Consider the following 18,277-nt stretch of genomic DNA (forward strand, 5'->3'; position numbering starts at 1 on the left):
TCTTCCCTTGCCACTGGCATCTCAGCCCTGTTGTTGTTTTTTTTCTCTTGCATGGCTTTTGCTGCAGGGTTGCTGCTTCCTCTCCTGAGCCATTGCTCTTCTCCGAGCTGGCTGTCCCATTTTTTTTCCCCTGAGACTTCGGAAGGCTGTGGTGCTTTTGCTCCCTAGCATAGGCTGCCTTCCTTCTGTTGCTGCTCTAATTAGAAAAGCTGACCCAAATTAACCAAAATTGATTGCTAATTTTTTCAGAAGCTGATACCATGTATCCCAGAGTTTAGGTAATGCAACCCTCAGGTTTTGCACCAGAAATGATGGGGCCTCAAAGTACAAGTTTTCAAAGATTGTGTCTGTTATTAGGTTTTAGTTATGTTCAAGTAAATAAGACAGTTCCTACAGAGTCAGACCCAGAACTTTGAATACTGGAGCTTAACTTGGATTCTAAAATCCTTTTGCAACCTTTGAAATAAACATGGAAGTTTTCAAAGCCACTGACCTTCAGCAGCCCAGCATACCCCACCACTGACAACCAACAGATCTCTGAGGTTGCCTTGGAGGCCTTGCAGTCCAGTTAAGCATCTAGCTTTAGATCATCATGTCTTATGCATGAACATGTGTTTTGTGTAACTTAAAAATAGTCCTCATGCCTTAAAACCAGATCATTACTGTCTCATGGCCCCACAAGCCTGTTCAGAAGTGATCAGTTCAGAACCACTTTCATGATCAGTGGTTTGTCTTCTGCAGTGTATTGTGGCCACCTGGATTTTAGCAGCTTTGGTGCTTCATAGGCATTTGCAGGGTGGCCCAGTGGCTTCTTTTACTCCTGGAGCCCATCTTGCCCAGGGATTAATTGCCCTGCTAAGCCCTGCGCCTTGCCTTGCAGGATCTGGTGAGCCTCAAGATCCCGGAGCAGTTCCGCCATGCCATCTGGAAGGGCATCCTGGACCACCGGCAGCTCCATGACTTCTCCTCCCCTCCCCACCTCCTGCGCACCCCCAGCGGCGCCTCCACCGTCAGCGTGGGCTCCAGTGAGACGCGGGGGGAGCGCGTCATCGACGCCGTGCGCTTCACGCTCCGGCAGACCATCTCCTTCCCGCCCCGCGACGAGTGGAACGACTTCAACTTCGACATGGATGCCCGGCGCAACAAACAGCAACGCATCAAGGAGGAAGGGGAGTGAGACCCCCGGACTCCCCCCACCCCGCCTCGACCACAAACTGCTCAGCCCTTCATTTGTCTTCCTTCTGCTTGGTACTGCACCCCTGGACGAAGGGCAGAGGGAACCTTCTTGCTCACTCGTGCCTGGTTATGCCCTTGATGCTGTCTAGGTCATACTCCTGGACTGCGACCTCCACCCCGGCTCTTGCAAGGGGAAGAGCTGAGCGAAGGGGGAAGGCGGGTGGTGTTTCCTTGAAAACCGTTGACCTTCTTGAGAAGGTGTTGTTCTTGTTTCATGTTTTCCTTTGGGGATAGGGCTTCTTTTCTTGACTTTTGAATCCTCGCACACATTGTGGGCGTCCTGACATGCAAACTTGTTTCTGTCATCCAGTGATCCCACTTTGAAAAGCAGAAAGGTTAAAATAAAATTTTTTAAAGGCAAAAAAAAAAAACCCACAAAACAAAAAACCAAAACCAAACAACCAAACTCATGCTAACAGCAAATGCAAAAAACCTAAAGCAACCCAACCCTGAACTGACCATCTTGCTCTTAAACGTTACTCTTAAACAGCCTCTTCCCATGGAGCTGAGTGCTCTGTTCATGTATGATATTCTCCAGCGGAGACAGCACATGCACTTTGCTGGGCAGGCCAGCACTTACGGCACCTCCATCCTACTTCTCCCTTTTCCCTCTTCCCTCACCTTCTCTGGGAAAAACCAAACCTGCTGTCTCTTCTTGTTTTGGATTGACATTCTTATGTATGTCCTGGTTTGCTTCTTTCAGGCTATGAGTGTAAATAAAGCTATCATCACTTGAATTCTGCCCCTAACCAGCCTTTAACCATGATGTACCACTACTGACATTTAAGTTAGAGAATTAGGCTTTGCCAAATATGCAGCCTGGCTAGTTTAGCATAGGGATTTGCCCACCTAACCTCCAGTTGAATGGAGAACCAAGAGCTGCACACTGATCTGTAGGGCTTCAGCTATCCTAAACTCAGACAATCTTTTATTTAGACCAGGCTAGATTGGTTTCCTCCCATGTAAAGTAGAACTGTCTTTAGATATATCTGTGATAGGCTGAAACCTGTTGTGTTTTGTTGCTATTAACTATAGGCTGAGTGACAAAAAGCTAGAAGTGGATAATAAAAAAAGAAATAATTGCTAACTGCCTTAAATCGAGGACCTGGTAATATGGGTGTTGTTACTACAATAAGTAATGTTTACATGAGAACTTGATTTATCTCTGTTTTTTTCTTTATGTGCTCTACCACAGATGTGCTCTGAGGCATTTCCTCTGACTGCCAGTGGTCCTGTGGACAAGTAACTGAGCAGTGTGTTTTCACATTTTTATAGGCCAAGGTCGTGGAACTGTCATGAATGCAAAATATACCTAAGCTGAGGAGCAAGGCTCAGCACAGCTGCTTTGAAGTTGGCTTACTCTTTTTAACAGTAAGTCTGACCTTTTTTGGCTGGGAAAAGATGAAAAAAGCAGCTTAAATGACTTGTCATCCTACCTTGCTACAGCCGAACAATCTCGTTTCAATGCAGTGGCTGTTTCCTGGGCCCTGCTGTGTGCCATGTATTTCATTTAAGTCCAGTATGGTTAGCACCCTCCATCTGTCTGCTGTGCCGGGTCTGCGTTGTGTTCAAAAACTGCCTTTTGGTAACTGTGCAAGCTGGGTTAGCTATAAATGGTAATGCCAGATGGTTACTGTAAAATGTGTATATAAATGTTTTTTGTATGTGTAATTTTTGTTTTCCTACAGCAGAAGACGGGAATTTTTATTTCTTCTTGGGCTACTGGGTCACACAGAACCACAATAAAATGTTGTTTGTTTTTCTGTTTTTTTTTTTAATTATTATTTTTATGCAGAACGCTTACACTATACCTTGTGACAAATAACTAGTGACTGGAAGAATATATTTGTATTTTTCATACTGAGATTCCTGTTACTTTGCAGTTGAGGAGGGAGGGGGCAGGTACTGAAAGTCTGTTTTATCATTTTATTTTGTAACACTTCAAAGAGCAGTGTCCTAGATTTCAAAGTATTTAACATGCTCAGTGTGAGAACTTACTGTGTCTATTAATTTTTTTTTCTATATGGTACAAAGGGAGAAAGTCATTCTGCTCTTGATACAATAATTAATTCAGTGGGGCAGTGCAGGGAAAGTGTTGGTGTGAATACTTCACAAATTCTTGGAGGTGAATTAGGCTGTGCCCTTCTCACATCCAGGGTTTTGCATCTTTCTAAGCTGTTACAGTATTGTACTAATATTGACGCTAAAGACCCAAATCATTTTTAGGAACTAGGAAGCTTCTGACTATAAAGGTTAATGCAGTTAGTGCTGTGCCCAGAGTCTGGGTACAAGAACTTCAATGTCTGCTTTTCAACTCAGCAGTGAGATGGAGCTTTTCTGATGCATCATGAACAATAAAAATATATGCTGTGAAAACCTTATTTCCACGGGATAGTACTATGCAGCCCACTTGGGTATATCTGGAACATACAAGTGAGTTTGAACTACTGTAGCTTTTACCCTCCCCTGTAGAGCTGTGATTTTGTTGTTGTTGTTGTTTTGATGCCTCGAAGCATTATGAGCTGAGAATCTGCCAATGCTTGTAGCAATGACAGTCCTGTCTGCACCAAGATCAGTATGTGTTTTGGAAAGCCTTGTTGTTGAAGTAACTGAAAATAAAAGCCAAACTGAAAATGACGTTGAATTGCCAAACGACTTCTTTTTTTGCCTGTGCGCCTTTTTGGAAATGAGCAGGAACGTTTGCTGCTGTGTCCTCCTCTGAGCAGCTGAGGTTTAGTGTCACATTTGCCCATGGGTGCAGTTTTCTCATCCCCACAGCATCCATGTCACGAGGGTGTGTTATAGGGTGCCATCACACACAGATGGAATGGGTCAGCCCCGTAAGCCTCTTGCTGAACTGTGTTCTGCCTTTTGCATGGCTCTTTTTTACCCTTTCATTGGGTTTCTTTATTCTGTTTCTGAGCAATGCACCAGGTAGTGCCCTGTGTTCCACATCCTGCTCAAAGTCAGTGGAGCTGTGACTGCTGTGTGCCCTGTCTGGGGGCAGAGAGCACGTGCTTTAAGCAAGTAGGGTCAGTGCTGCCCTGTTCTTCCTCTGTGCTTGGGAAATAGCCTTCCACGGCCATCTCCATCATCTCCCTTGGAGCTTGGGTGGGGGGTTAACATCTTTATTTAACTACACCAAAGGCTTTGTGCATCACTCTATGCATCCTCTCCCCTAACAAAGCCATTTCCCTCTCCATCTCAATTCTTCTTCCAAGGATTTGAAATAAGAATAGCTCAGAGCCAGTGGAGCAGCTGTCCTCAAAGTGATGGAGTGGCCTCCATCAGCCAGGGGCATCATCCTGTCCATAGACCACCACATTAACAGCCTAGCTTCATCAGTGTTTTCTGTTTGGGACCCCATGTCTGTCTCTTGCAGTTTCCTGGGTTATAGGTGGGGGAGGATGTTCAGGAATGGGGAGAGTCAAAAAACCCCACAAAGATCCTAGAAGAAGAGGTGTCCGTAGCTTCCCTTGGGGGATAGTTTTGTTTGGGTAGGGAATGCCTGCCTGATTTCTTTGGTTCTGATCACTGTTTCTTTTCCCTTCTGCCAAATGTTTAGAGAAGTAGTTGTCTCCAGATGCCAGTATCCAGAGGCATCAGTACCCTGTTTGCACTGGCAGGTAGAAATTGCCCAAATGTGGTGTTAAAAAGTATGTGGTGTTAACTAGTATGTTGCTCTCAAAGAACTGCTACAAGAACTAGCTGTGAGAACTTGTTGTTTCAGCTAATTGACTCTTTGCCTCTAGATGAGCAAATTGGACCAGATAAAGTAAGATTTCCGTTTCCATTAAGCAGGCAGGCTTGAAATATGGTTGCAGTTTCTGTCTGCTGTGATCCACTGCTGAAGCAGGGAACCTCTACTTTGCTGAGGTTACGGCAAAGGTTTCAGTGCTGAGGAATCCCAAGCTGGTGCTCTCCCTTTTGCCCTCCACCCATACTCATTGGAATTTTGTCTTTGGATATTGGGATGCTTCATATGCAGGCATGAAGTTGTTAGAGCAGGGATCCATTACAAGCTTCCAGCTGTGTTTTGCAAGCCTGGGTGGACCTCTGAAGACGTGCATGCCCTTCTATGCTGTTAGTTCTAAGTGTGCTGAAGCTAGCAGTCCTCTGGAATGAAACTTACCCGGACACAACAAAACCTGGCAAATATCCAGGTGGAGCCTGTGAAGAGTGTCTTGCTCATCATGTTCTTCCTGTCCTGTATGCCTTAGCAGAAACCCCTTCCTTTCTGATGGCGAAGTGGCTGCCTGTGCTGTGGGGGAGGATTGTGGGACCCGGCCTCCTGCTCTGCCTCTTTGCAAGTTGTTTCTCTGTGGGAAAACCATGTGGGTAGCCCAGCCCTAGCACCAAGTCAGAGCTCGGGCTATTTGGCCTTCTGATTTATTGAGTTATAAAGTGCATAACTAACATCATTTGCTGTGTGGAGGTTAGTGAAGAGCTGTGGCAGGCCCTGCAGAGCTCCCCCATGGGCTGTGCCAGTGCTGAGCCTTTGCCAGGAAGGTTTGGCAAACAGCCTCGTCTGGCTGCCAGGCTCGAGCTGGTGGTTTCTGGGTCCCGAGTTGTTTTGCCTCTCTGCGACCCATGGCAGCAGGGATTTGTTCTCTTGAGTAGGTAGCAAAGGGTGGAGGCTGGAGTTTTGGAGCCTTATTGGTATTGGGGTATGCTGGCCATGAAGGTCAAACAAACTGGAAGGAAGCTAATCTTTATGCTCTGTTGGCAAGGACTGGCTGTGGCTTTCTCCCAGCTTGCTTCCCTAAGATTAAGGAGCCAAAATTTTACTCAGAGGTATATGGCAGTTGCCAATTACTACAGCTTTGCTCTCCTCATCTGGGCCCCATGGACTGATCTTTTCCTTGTATGCCCGGCCTCACCAATTGTATATGCCATTCCTTCCCACAAGGTCTTAATATCAGCGCTGTGGAACCATGTAGTTTTAGTTGTTTATGTGTGTGCATTTTTATTAGTAGGTGCCTTTCATTCAGTGAGGAGTTGGAGCCCCTCTGTACCCCGTCTATCTGCCTGTGCTTGTTGCAGGGCTGCCCATTGCAGCCATGCCCTGCTGCTGGGTGAGCATGGCTATGGGCTTCCATGGCTCAAACTGGTCAAAGTCCTTTTTAGGGTGGTGGAGGGATCTATCAGCTTTGTTAAAATGCTTTGACTTCCTTGCAAACACTCCTAGTGTCATATGTTTTTTTTCTTAGGAAACATTAGCTCTGCCTTCCTGAAATGAGCGAGGTGCCCGGGGCCACAGGTGAGTGAAGGAAAGGCTTTGTGGGATTAGAGGCAGGAGATGCAAGATTTGGGGCAGGATGAGGGGGCTGCAGGTACAGCCCCAGGACATGGGCATCCCTGGGGGTGGTATACAGTGACTGCAGCATTGAAGCCAAGGGCTGAAGAGTCTCAGCTACACCTGAAGACATTGACTGTACCCAGTGTGTTTCTGTCTTGGTGACTGCAGTCACTGCAGTACCATGGCTCACCCTGCTCCACAGCAATATCCAACACAGGCCCATGGACAACTGGATCTCAGTTTGAGAGCTCTAAGATTGTTTGGTGAGGGTTTCCATGCACCATTCAGCTGATTTCCTCACTGCCATTGCAGTGCACTGCCCTTTGCCTTTGTGGTAATGTAAGATCAGCAGCCAGTGGCTTCTTGGCTGTGCCACTTCCCTGGACGATGGGGATACATGTTCCAACAGGAGGTGGGTGCCTTCTGGCATGCTCAGCAATTACTCACAGGCAGCTGGGCTGATACCAACCATTACAGCATGCAAGGGAGATGCTTATATTGTCTCTCCCAACAGCCTAGGGTAGGAGATTAGGCTCCCTGCATCATCAGTGGCAAGGAAGTCCCTGGGGAACCATTCAGAGCATATTAGATTCCCACTCTGAATCATGCCCTGGAAGATGTGGTCTCATTATTGCCTGCATCAAGGCCAAGGGAAGACTAAGCTCATTTGTAAACATTAAGCAGGATGGCTCTGTCCATGCAATCAACTTTACTGAAATCCTAAGGCTTGTGGCTGCACTGTGAGAGAGACACTGCCCTGGCACAGCCATTTGTAGCAAAGAAACTTGTGCAGAGTCTGAGGTGAAAAAGGGAAAAAATGAAACAAAATAAATCAGCACAACTGGGGAAGAGATCGTAGTTTTCCTCTTCTGTTTAACTGCCACCACTCTCAAAATGAGTGTCTACAAACAATCTTAAAAAAAAAAAAAAAGAGAGAGAGAGGAAGAGAAGAGTACAAATCCAAGCTTGCATTAAAAAAAAGAATAGCAATTGAGGCAACGGGAGATCTGGCTGCACAGAAACCAGGACTCTCCCAAGTACATCATCTCCCACCCACATTGGTTCCTCGTCGAGGGGGATTTGCAAACCCTGGTTCCCAAAAAAGAGCCAAGTGCCCAAGCCGCGCTCCGGGCCGGGCGGTGCCGGGCACCCACCGCCCCCTCGCGGCTCCGCCCGGGATCGCGGCACCGGCGCCGGGAGATCGGCGGTGCGGCTCTGCAGCAGCCCCGGGGAGCCCGCGCGTCCCCCCGCGGCCCCTCAGCCGCCTCCTGAGAGTGGGCACGAGTTTTATAAAACGCCTTTTTTCTCACCCCTCGCATCCCACGTGCAAGAGCAGCAGCGGCAACTCTTGTTTGTTTATTTTGCATGGGTGGAATAACCAAGTGACCTGTTGGTGTTACAGAACAACTCTTACTGCAGCTGCCTCTTAGGAAAGCTGCTGGTGTCCTGCCCTTCGCTGTGCACCCAGGGGATCTCCAGTGTTGTGCCCATGCCAACCCACACCAGAGCAAATGAGAAATTCAAACACCATCACCTGCCAAACCAGGAGAAATGACTGCTCTCAACTCAGGCAGCTCTTGGGTGCAAAAAGCCTGAACCTGGGCCTTCCACTGGTGAACCTCTACCCAGAGATGCCTTCAGAGCCAGAGCCTACCACTCCAGGAGGTTGGTTGGAGGCACACTGAAGGCAGCAGCCCTGAATGGGTACTCCATACTGCAACACCCCACAGCCCAAAGCAGCGTGCACCAGCACCCCAGGCTCCCGGCACCACGCGTGTCCTGCCCAAGGGCATGAGAGGTGCTCCACCTTCCCTTCATGCACACACACACAGAGCCTTGGCTGCAGAACTCTTCCCTGCCAAAGCGATACGCATCACTTTTTCCAGCTGAGAAAATACCACCGGGTATTTTGCAGAGAGCACACGCCACAGCCAGGAACTCCCACGGCAGCACCTGGCTGGAGCACCGGCGGGCCGGCACAGGGCTCCCACGCCACCACGGCAGCCAGCTCAGCCAGTCTGGGTGGGGAGCCCGGCACCCCGCCAGGGCCGACCCGCCCGCGGCTCCCGGCACCCCGTGTGCACCTGTGCAGCTCCACAGGGTGCTGTGTGCGGAGGGGGCTCCCCCTGGGGCTCCCCGGGGGCTGCTGGCTCACAGGCTGTGTGCTGGCTCTGGCTCAGTTTGCTGGTGCTTGCTTTAAAAGCTCACCCTGGCACACATGGGTCCTGCCCTGGGGAGGCCAAATGTGAGAACAGCCCCCAGCACTGGGCAGGCGCCCGCTGCAGTTCTGGGCTGTGCTGTGCAAACAGTCTGCAGCTCCCAAGGAGAAGCTGGGGAGCTGGAGAGGATGGCACCCACCTTGGCTGGCAGGTGGGGAACGGTGTGCTGTGCTGGCAGGCATAGGCAGTGCTTGTGTGGGATTTGAGCTCCAGGGCCATGCTCTGCCCACTCAGGCTCTCTGCTTGGCAGCAAGGTGTCCCCAGTGCTCACCCATGCCTTGGGCTCCAGGTCCCAGCCCAGTTTTCCTGGCTGGGGTTGCCATAGTCTGCAAGAAGCCCAGAGAGGAGAGCCCAAAGTGCCCATTTGCACTCAAAGGTGTGAGCTCTCCGGTGTGGACAGGCATTTGTCAGGCACTTTTGTGCAGTCATTTAACATTCAGCTCAACCATCTCCAGGCTTTACCTACACTTTCCTTCCCCCATCAGGGCAAGAGTAGGTCTGAAGGGAAAGGTGTTGGCGTAGCCCTTTGGAAGGTATTTTCATCTCTGTCCTAGAACTGTAAACTCTAGCAATGTGTTTCCTGGTTTTCTAGGAGAACCTCTGATGTCCTCCAAATTTTCCTGAGCTTCCTAAATGAAACCCCAGGAAATCTGCTGACTTCTCCCTGTTTTCTTCCTGATGTTGTTTTCGTCTCTTGGCTGGTTCTTTTTTATTTTTGTTTTGTTCTCCCAGATCTCTTTATGAGCCTCTGATTAATTCAGCTTCTGATTCCTTGGCAATCGCCTCTGGAGACAACGCTCAAGATTTCTACACATGTGATCCATCTTCTTCTTGGTTGTATAGCCCTCAGTGCTGGAATTGGGTAAGAAATGTTTCAACAGATCCTAGCACTCTGTAGCAGGGGTGTTAGGAAATAAAATATTGCACAGTGCCGCGTGAAAAACTCTTTGATTAATTAAAGGCGTGGGTGGCTACACAATTGCATCCAATTATCCACGCGCCATGGCGAAATGCAAGATAAAGGCATCGATTTCTTATTCCAAGGACACGGTCGAGGAGCCCATGCTGAGCCCGCAGAGAGTTGCTGGCCTGAAGGTGAACAAGAGTATTTTCATGGAGATGTTTTTCACAGAAACAGGAGGTAATGGGTCACCTCACCACGCTGTGCCCAGAAGGTGCTGCAATAGCTGTGTGCAGGAAGCCTGGCCCCAGAGCAGTGCCCAGCACCCTTCTGCCAGGGCAGTGTTTGGCCCTCTGAAGGCTGATGCAGAGCTCCTTGCACACTGAGCAAACACCCAGCTCTGAGCATCGGTGTGTGGGAGTCTCCCCCCTTCTGGCATTCAGGCTCTGGCCTGATCCTCAAAGCCACAACATCCTCTGAAAATCCTGAACAGGGCTTCCATCAGCTAGGAGAGCAACCTGTGGAGGTTCCTGCCTGCCACTGAGGGTGAGAGCTGGAGAACTCACTGTTTGCTCTCCTCAGAGAAAAGTTTAATTCCAGCTTAAAGTGATTGGGTAGCAATACATTTACTTCTATTATGGTTTATATTCTAGCCTTTCTTGCTGCTTAATTAGTGACTTGAACAGAAGGAAGTCAGTGTTTAGGAGCTATCAGCGGGCAGGACTGTGCTGTGCATTGTAGGTTAAGGGCTCACAGTAAAAACACATGCACCAAAACCACACACAAACTTGATTTTGCACAACTCTAACAGCAGTGACTCAGCTTGCCCCAAAGAAGAGATGGCTGAACGTGTTCCACCTGGCCCAGAACCTTCACCCAAGGGTAAAATATTAAGGCAAGAACATTACAGTCAGGCCACAGGCAGCAGCTGTCTCAGATTATTTCAGCCTTGCCTTGGAGGTGAGGAAATCAAGCAGGACTGAAAGCCCTGCCAGGGATGCCAGCAGCCAGATGAAGATGGGCAGGTGAGAAGAAGTCACCCTGCATCCCACATAGGCTGTGGCCAGCTGCTGAAGAGGACCCAAGAATGAGTGAGAGCTGATTGAAATTTTGATTTTTGGTGGGGTTTTTTTGTTTTGGTTTGGGTTTGGTTTGTTTGTTTGTTTTGAGGTTTTTTGTTTTGTTTTGAGGTTTTTTCCTGTTGTTTTTGTAGTGGTGTCCCCATGGCCAGGAAACAGAACAGAGATGCTGAGATGTCTCACAGGAGATAAAGCCCAGCAAGAAAGTCTAGCTGGGAAGACATGGAGCACAAACTGTAGCTCTTGGCTCTTTCACATCTTCAACAGCATTGAGTAGAGCCTTCCTTCTGTTCCATTCAAGGTCATGCTGGGCCCAAAGTTCACAAAAGTTAACCCTTGCATGCCTGGATAGTCCAGGGCATCTGGAGTAGCTTTGACAATGTTCTCAGCTAGCTGAGATAGGCAAGTCAAACCCAGCAAGTCTGCAGAAAAGGGTGCCTAAGAAAGACATCTATACTGATGCAGGCAATCCTAAATCTGATTTTCTTCCCATTCATGCTGTATTAGCTGGTTGTGACCATCCCCACTGCAAGTGAGAGAACACAGAACAATACTAACTGGAGTGGGCAGGCATGACAGGGAGTGTTTCCAGGCAGCACTCTGCCCTTTTTCCCTTCCTAGGTTAGAACAGGATGATCTCTCTCTGGTGCATTTATCCCTGGTGCATTTATCCCTTTTTATACCAAGTGTGCCTGCAAGGCAGAGCTGCCTTAAGGCTACCATGGCCTGCTAGCATGACGATTAATGGCTTGCAGAGCAACTGAAAGAGGAGAAAACAGAGAGTCCTGCTGGGTTTTCTCAAAAAGTCAGATATTTAGGAGGAATTAGCAGCAGCCATGCCTTTCCTTGGAAAGGGTGGAAGTGCTGAAAGTGAGATGCAGTTTGAGGGCAGCAGGGGAGAACCCAAGGTAGTGCCTGGGGTGTGCAGCACTTTGGTCTCCCCTACATGCTGATACCATGCAGTGTTCACAGTGGGAACAAATTGGTGCTGAGGGAGAGCAGCTCTTCCCCATAGCCTGGAGCATGGGCTACCCATCAGGAGCTTCTGACCTGGAAGTTTTCTTTTGCTGCTAGGCCCAGCACAAGAATGGAGAGGTGTTTGTTATCTTCTGTCTGGTGGCGCCAGCAGTTGAGCAAGAGGAGTGGGAGGCCGATTGCTGGCTTCTGTGTTCGTGCCATTCAGAGCTCCCAACTTATCCCACTGGGTGAGGGACTTGCAAGCTCGGTAGCATTCCTGGTATGGTATATCTCACCTTTTGTTTCAGTGTAATTGGTCTGAAAGGAGAGAAAGGATGTAGCATCTTCCACCTCAAAGGGAACAGCTGAAGATTCATTATGCTCCCGGAGCAAACGCAATTAGTAGATTTGCCCTGATTCCCCCACAGCAGCAATGCTGGCAGCTCCAGCCGGTGCCATTGGCCCTCCCAGCTGAGGGTAGGCAGGTAGCCAGGCAGCCAGGCTGTGTTCAGGGCCCTGGCAGAATGCAGGTCACAGCTGCAGGGGCAGTACCACAGCTCCCGGTGCAGATGTTCAAGCAAACAGGGAGGAACGTGCATGATGCCAGCTGAGCAGGGCAGGGTGTGTGCTCATCGGCCAAGATTTCTCACTCCCTGCAGCACCTGGGTTTGGTGGAAGCACGTTTACTTTCCCTGCAGCCTCTCAGGAGGCTCCAGAAGGGTGGGCAAGCCCAGGCTGCCAGGGAAGCCTAGTGGCAGCACTGTGGGCTTGTGGCTGGCAGGGTGAACTTGGCAGTTTGCTGGGCACAGGAGACCAGCACATCATTTGCTCACGGCTGAACTTTTGGAAGATGCATGTGAACATCATTCTCTTCATAGCTATGAGTGAGATGAGCAAAACCCCCCTGGGCTGCTCTGCCTGCAGAGATGCTGAGAGGGCTGTGTGAGTCACCTGGAGAAGCAGAGGGCACAGCCAGGTTCAGAGAAAGTCCCTGTGTACTTTGTCCCACCCCTAAGAGTTACTGTTGGGGCCACATTTTGGTGTGGGGATGGTTATTCTGAAAGTATTTGCTCAGACCACCTCAAAGTGTCAACCACACATGGCTCAGGGCTTTCCCAGGGACCTTTGGTGACAAACCCCTTCCCTGCAGCTGTGCAAAATGAGTCCAGTGATCACCACACTGCTGATGAGGAGTTCACAGCCCGCCTCATCCTTTCCCAGTGCCAAACGGGCTGCCCATATAAAAGACTTCATTTTCCCTTTAACCCGTTGGGCAGAGCAAGGAAGGAGGGGCTCACACTAGAGTTTTTCCAGTGTAACTGAGGGGGGAAAAAGCCTGCTGTGTGAGGTGGCTTAGACAGTGAGTCTGTCCCCCCACACCCAGCTCTTCTGCTTGGTGGAGTTGGGCTGTGCCCTGATGCTGTAGGCAGGTAACTGTCACAGAGTAGATAGACATGAAACTACCCAGTTCCTTCTGCCTCACCCAGAGCCAGAAGGGTTTTTTGAAAACAAAAATAAAGGGGAAAATACAGTCTCCACCCTTCCACCCATTTTGGCCAGTAAATCAAATAAAACAATCTCGGAGCTGGCACCACAGGAGCAGTGAATGCCAGCTCCCAGCCTCTCACGAGGTGTCGAAATAAAAGGAGGTGAACAAACAACCCCCAGGTGCCTGGGGGCTGCAAACTGGTTTTAAGATGCTTATGGGTTGTTTTTCTTGTGTGGTGGTGGGAGCAGACCCCCACAACCACCCCATCACCGGATAAGTGGCCCCCATAGCACTTGGCTACCCCTGGGACATGGGCACATGTTGATTTGGCTCCGTGAGAAGGTCTTCATGCAGAAAAGAATGTCACCACAGATGATTTTTATGGGAATCCTGGCATGGGAAAATGCAGCCAGTGACTAACAACATGCTGAAGGGGACATCAGGCTCAGCTATCACCTCAGATATGCCCAGCAGTTTCAGAGAGCCTTGCAAGGATAAGCCTGGTGCCAAGGTGCCCCACTGCAGCTGGAGCCTCTGCCCTGGATAGGCACTCTTGGCCCAGGCATGTTTGATTACTGTGACTAATGAGTCTTTAGAATATAAGGTGGGGGGGATTGAAGGGAGGGGAGGGACTGTTCAGTGGTTTTCCAGTCAAAACTCCCCTACTTAGATCATAACACAGCTTCTTCTTCACCTTTGCTGTGGTCCAGTTACAGCACCGTGAGCAATTGGGAGATGCTTTGCAGGGCATTCACAAACTTCTTCACAGCTTCTGCCTCAATCCAGTCAAATTAACCACTTCGTTGCTTGCACTGGGGCTGCCCAAGGCACATTGATGGAAAGTGATGGCCTCATATCTCACTAAAAAAAAACCAGGGACCAGCCTTTAACCTGGTGCTTTCAGCCAACAAGGGGCACAGAAGCACTGTAAGGAGGGGATGGTGAGGGCTGCACTGAGATATCAGCCACACTCCCGGCGCTGCTGGGAGCAGACGGGTGGGTCCGATGCAATGTGTTACCCCTGAACTTGGGGCCAAAAGCACCCCAAGACCATTGCAAAAAAGCCATGTGTGATAAAAGGGTATTTTTTCCCCAGTGTTTTTCCCCGTGTGCCTCAGCTGTTGGGCTCGCATGCGAGGCCGTGCGGGAGCTGCTTATCGGCTCAGCCCATCACGGCAGCGCACTGACGGTGCCGCTGCCCATCTCTGCTCTTAATCTCATTACAAATAAAGGAGGGGTAAAAGCTAAACTGAGCTCATATATTAATTCCCTGTGCCCTGCCCTGCTCAGCTTCAGGAAATACCTACTAGAATTGCCAATCTCGTTATCCAAACCATCCCTGGAAACGATCATTAGCTGCCTTGCTCCTTTGCCAAGCGCGTCCCCTCGCCATCCTGGCTCCGTCTTGCCCACAGGGCCCCCACGGTGCCTGCTCGTGCCAAGGCATGCACTGCAGCCACCTGCACCCTCCCACATGACCACTGCCGAACCCCTTCCCCTGAAGTTCACCAGTGCTCTCACCCAGAAACAAGGTGAGGGTGGCCAGGCAGCTCTCCGAGTTACCCTGTTTTGCTTTGTCAAGTTCCTGTAGCGTGCTGGACTTATTTTTGGTGGGGTTGGATGGTGGCCAGGAGGTTGTAATATGTTGACCTTTATGACTTTTTTTTTTTTTTTTTTGTGTGCATAACAAAGTTTTGTTAAATGAGAAGGAAACAAACTCAGTGCCAGCTTTCACCATGTGTTTAAAACAAGATAAAAGTAATCCTGGGCGGGCCATGGTATCCACTAGACCTGTGGAGACGGCAATTTCCACTGGGGAAAAACAGACAGGTGACCCATGCACACTACACTGTGTTCCAGAAAGATATTGGGAGGCCCTGTTGCTTTCAATGGCATCTATTGCACCTGTCCATGTGGATCCTGAGGCTCAAAGTGAAGACAGGGCTGTGCTTGGAGTGAACAACATGGAATCTGGCCCTGTGCATGGCTACGCTCCACTGGTTCTGGTGCTGTCGCCCAGCACCAAGGCATCTGATACATAGGACCTGGGTGCCTGCTGTGGAAATGGAGTGATGGGAGGAGAAGCACACACATATATGTGCCCATCCACACCTGGCAAAGAGCACAGTGTTGTGGGACCTGGCCAGAGCCATACCCCAATGCACAGACAAGCAGGAACATTTCCCACAGGAAAAGGTGGCTCTTATAGCGGGGTGTGGGCAGAGGAGCAGTTGTGGAAACAAAAGACATACATACTTCTTTCCTTTTTTAATATAGTTCTTCCCCAAAGCAGGACTAGCCCATTTTTATCTCACTGCCAGCTGTTTTGTTCTTTTTTTCCCCCAGGCTGGGCAAGGGTGTGGACAGGAGGAAACAACTCTTTTTTTTTTTTTTTTTAATGACAGTTTTTTAATGGGAAGATGTTCCGCCGCCTGTGAGTGCTCAGTTTGGCTCTGCCCAGGTTTAAGCAAGAGAGATGAGCAGTGCTCAGTGCAAACTCCATCTCCTTCCTTTGCCCACATCTTCTCCCTGGCCGAGTTGCTGCAGCTTGTAGGCAGCCAGCAGCTGTAATGCAAAGCTGACAGACCAGTGCAGGCTTTGCTCCCACCCATGACCACAGTGCCTCCGTGGTGGGGACATCCTTGCACAGGGGCTGGCCAACCTTACATAGAGAAGTCGGTGGGGATGGTGCCACCCAAATAGTCCACCACCAGGTCAGAGAACAAGCAGCAGGGTGGGGTCACAGCAGGAGGGATGCAGCTGCCGGGTGGGATGGAGTGGCAGCAGAAGAGGTTTTCAGTCAGGCTGATTGCTTGCAGGGCTTGTGGTTGGGGCTCCAAGGGTGATCAAAGCTGCTGTATTTTGCTATGTCAGTCTAGAGGCTGGGAAATAAAGTTGACACACAAAGGGGTCCAATTGCACGATGTTTTATAATTTATCATGTTCCACCTTGGAAATAACAGAGATTAGTCATCATCCAGTGAAGTTGTTGGAGACTGCCTTGTCCACATAGCCCAAAGCCTCCACAATATTGGTGAGGTTCAGTGGCTTAAAATTAATGCCTTAGAAAGTCTCTTAGGCTAATGCCTATGGAATGTCCAGGTTTGATTAGATTGTAACCACCGGACATAAAAAGCTTTAGGTATTTCAGTCTTGATTATAGATTCAGGAATTTGTAAATACCCACAAGTTTTATTCTCAGGTGAGGTTTCAGGGGTGAGCTTTTGGCTGGAGGGAAGCTTTCAGCAGCCACTTGCAGTAAGGTATTTAAAGCCCAAAGCAGCCCAGCCTCATACTTTCTGTTGGCCTCTATTGGAGGTTTTTTTTCTCGTACAAGGTGTTTTCCATGCACCTACCCTCTGCATGAGGCATCAGGTGCCTTGCTGGGCTATCATGACCCCTGCTAGACATTGCTGCCCGTACCTTGGTGCCTTCACTGCCACTGGCTCTTCACAGTCTGTTGCTGCATCCCTGACTGCAAAGTGCAATGATTCATCTTCTCCTTAATGAAGGCATCATTTCATCTTTATTGTCCTGAAATATTACTGACTTCCCTGTGCTGAGACATGCCTGTGGTACAGAGCAGGCTCCTCCAGTGCCCCCACAATCCACAGCAGCAGCCTTGTGCGAGGGGCAACTAAACTTGGCTTGAGCCCACTTGAACATCAAAACAAAAGCAAAGCTCCTTGCTAGTAAAGATCCCCTGGCATTGAGTAACACCATGCAGGGCTTTGCACTCAAAATCACGTCCGCACCCAAACACGCACAAACACACAAAACTGTGTCAGTTGTTGTTTTAAATACTTTTAAATTCCATTATGTTTCCTTCATGAGTTGTTTTCTTTTTTTTTTTTTCTCATTGACTGTCATAAATCAACCCTGCTAATCCCACTCTACAGATATTACTATTAGGAAGGGCATGGCAGAGTGAACAAGGAACTAAGGCATGGTTCAACCATCTCCTTCTCCAAACAGCTCCTATTGCTGGTGATAGAACTGGGAAATGTATAACAAATGGCCAACACCTAAGTGGGTTGTGCCTCTCTCTGGTGGCCTTGGCCAGAGGAGCTCAGAGCTGGCCTGGGAGCCCTGAAGTGTGCTCTGAAATGCACATCAGTTTTGTGCTCAGTGGTGTGACTACAGACACTGCCTCCCTGGGGAGCTGCTTAATGCTGGTGCTTTGGGAAGCAGCAGTTATCAGACTGGCAGGGCAAGAGAGGAATAACAATGTGAACCAATGTAGCAGGAAGCAAAAATGTAAGTGCATCAGGTTGTCCCTGGGGCATATTTGACCAAGGAGGAGTGTTATACATTCAGTATTGTTGTCAGCTTTCTTTTTCGAAGGATACAGGTGCCCTGAAGGCACCCTGAATGTGACCTTGACAGCTCTAGCACATGCCAGGCCCCTACATCAAATCTCAAATTTGAAATTCATTTCTCCGAGGCCAAGCCACCTTGGTGACAACCTCCCATTTGGATACAAAAGAGACCCCAAAACCTACATTGTATTTTGGTGTGTGTCTCAAAGAGTTCTGAGACTTGCTCCTGTGAGCCGATAAACAGTGTGCCAACAAACCTGGCACCCACCTCTGCTGTTGCAGCAGAAATACAAATTCACTTCTGAGCTAGACTTTGCCAGAGCAGAGAGCTGAAAAAAAACAAACTGTAAAAGTGCCTTTGACTCACCACATTCCTGTTTTTTGGCTTCAGCTTGGCACAGGCCACCAGCAGGTCCCATCAGCAGAGCAGTGTGGTGAGCAGCAGGGCCCAGGTAGCTTCTCCCTTCTTGGGAAATTGTTTGCAATTGAGTCCCAAAATGTTGCAGCCTTCTGAGGCTGCTCCACACTTCTGCACCAAGGGCGTTTCACCCAAAGTGTCTGTCATGCCCTGTACACCCCAGCAGAACACAGGGGCTGCAACTCCCTCTTCCCGCTCACCAAATGGCCTGAAGCATGTCAGTGGTATGAAAGTTACTGCACAGCTGGATACAGAGCAATGGAGATGGACAGGTAGCCAAAAGCACATACACATTTAATCCTGTCCCCACTGGTGTCTCTGACACTCCTCCAGCATGGGAGGGGTGGGGGGTGCCCTAAG

At 49.3% G+C, this 18,277-nt stretch overlaps 1 protein-coding gene across 1 annotated transcript in view; it reads left to right on the forward strand.

Annotated features, from left to right (window-relative positions):
* TP63 (tumor protein p63) overlaps positions 1–3,866 on the forward strand; it is a 103,524-nt gene extending 99,658 nt beyond the window's left edge. Inside the window, exon 14 of the mRNA XM_029960778.1 lies at positions 881–3,866. Coding sequence (XP_029816638.1) covers positions 881–1,177 — 297 coding nt within the window. The 3' untranslated portion in view covers positions 1,178–3,866. The remainder of the gene's footprint in view (positions 1–880) is intronic.
* The last annotated feature ends 14,411 nt before the right edge of the window (positions 3,867–18,277 follow it).

Source organism: Manacus vitellinus, unplaced genomic scaffold (genome assembly GCF_001715985.3).
Source record: "Manacus vitellinus isolate BGI_N305 unplaced genomic scaffold, ASM171598v3 scaffold_29_pilon, whole genome shotgun sequence".
In the NCBI taxonomy this organism is placed as follows: Eukaryota; Metazoa; Chordata; class Aves; order Passeriformes; family Pipridae; genus Manacus; species Manacus vitellinus.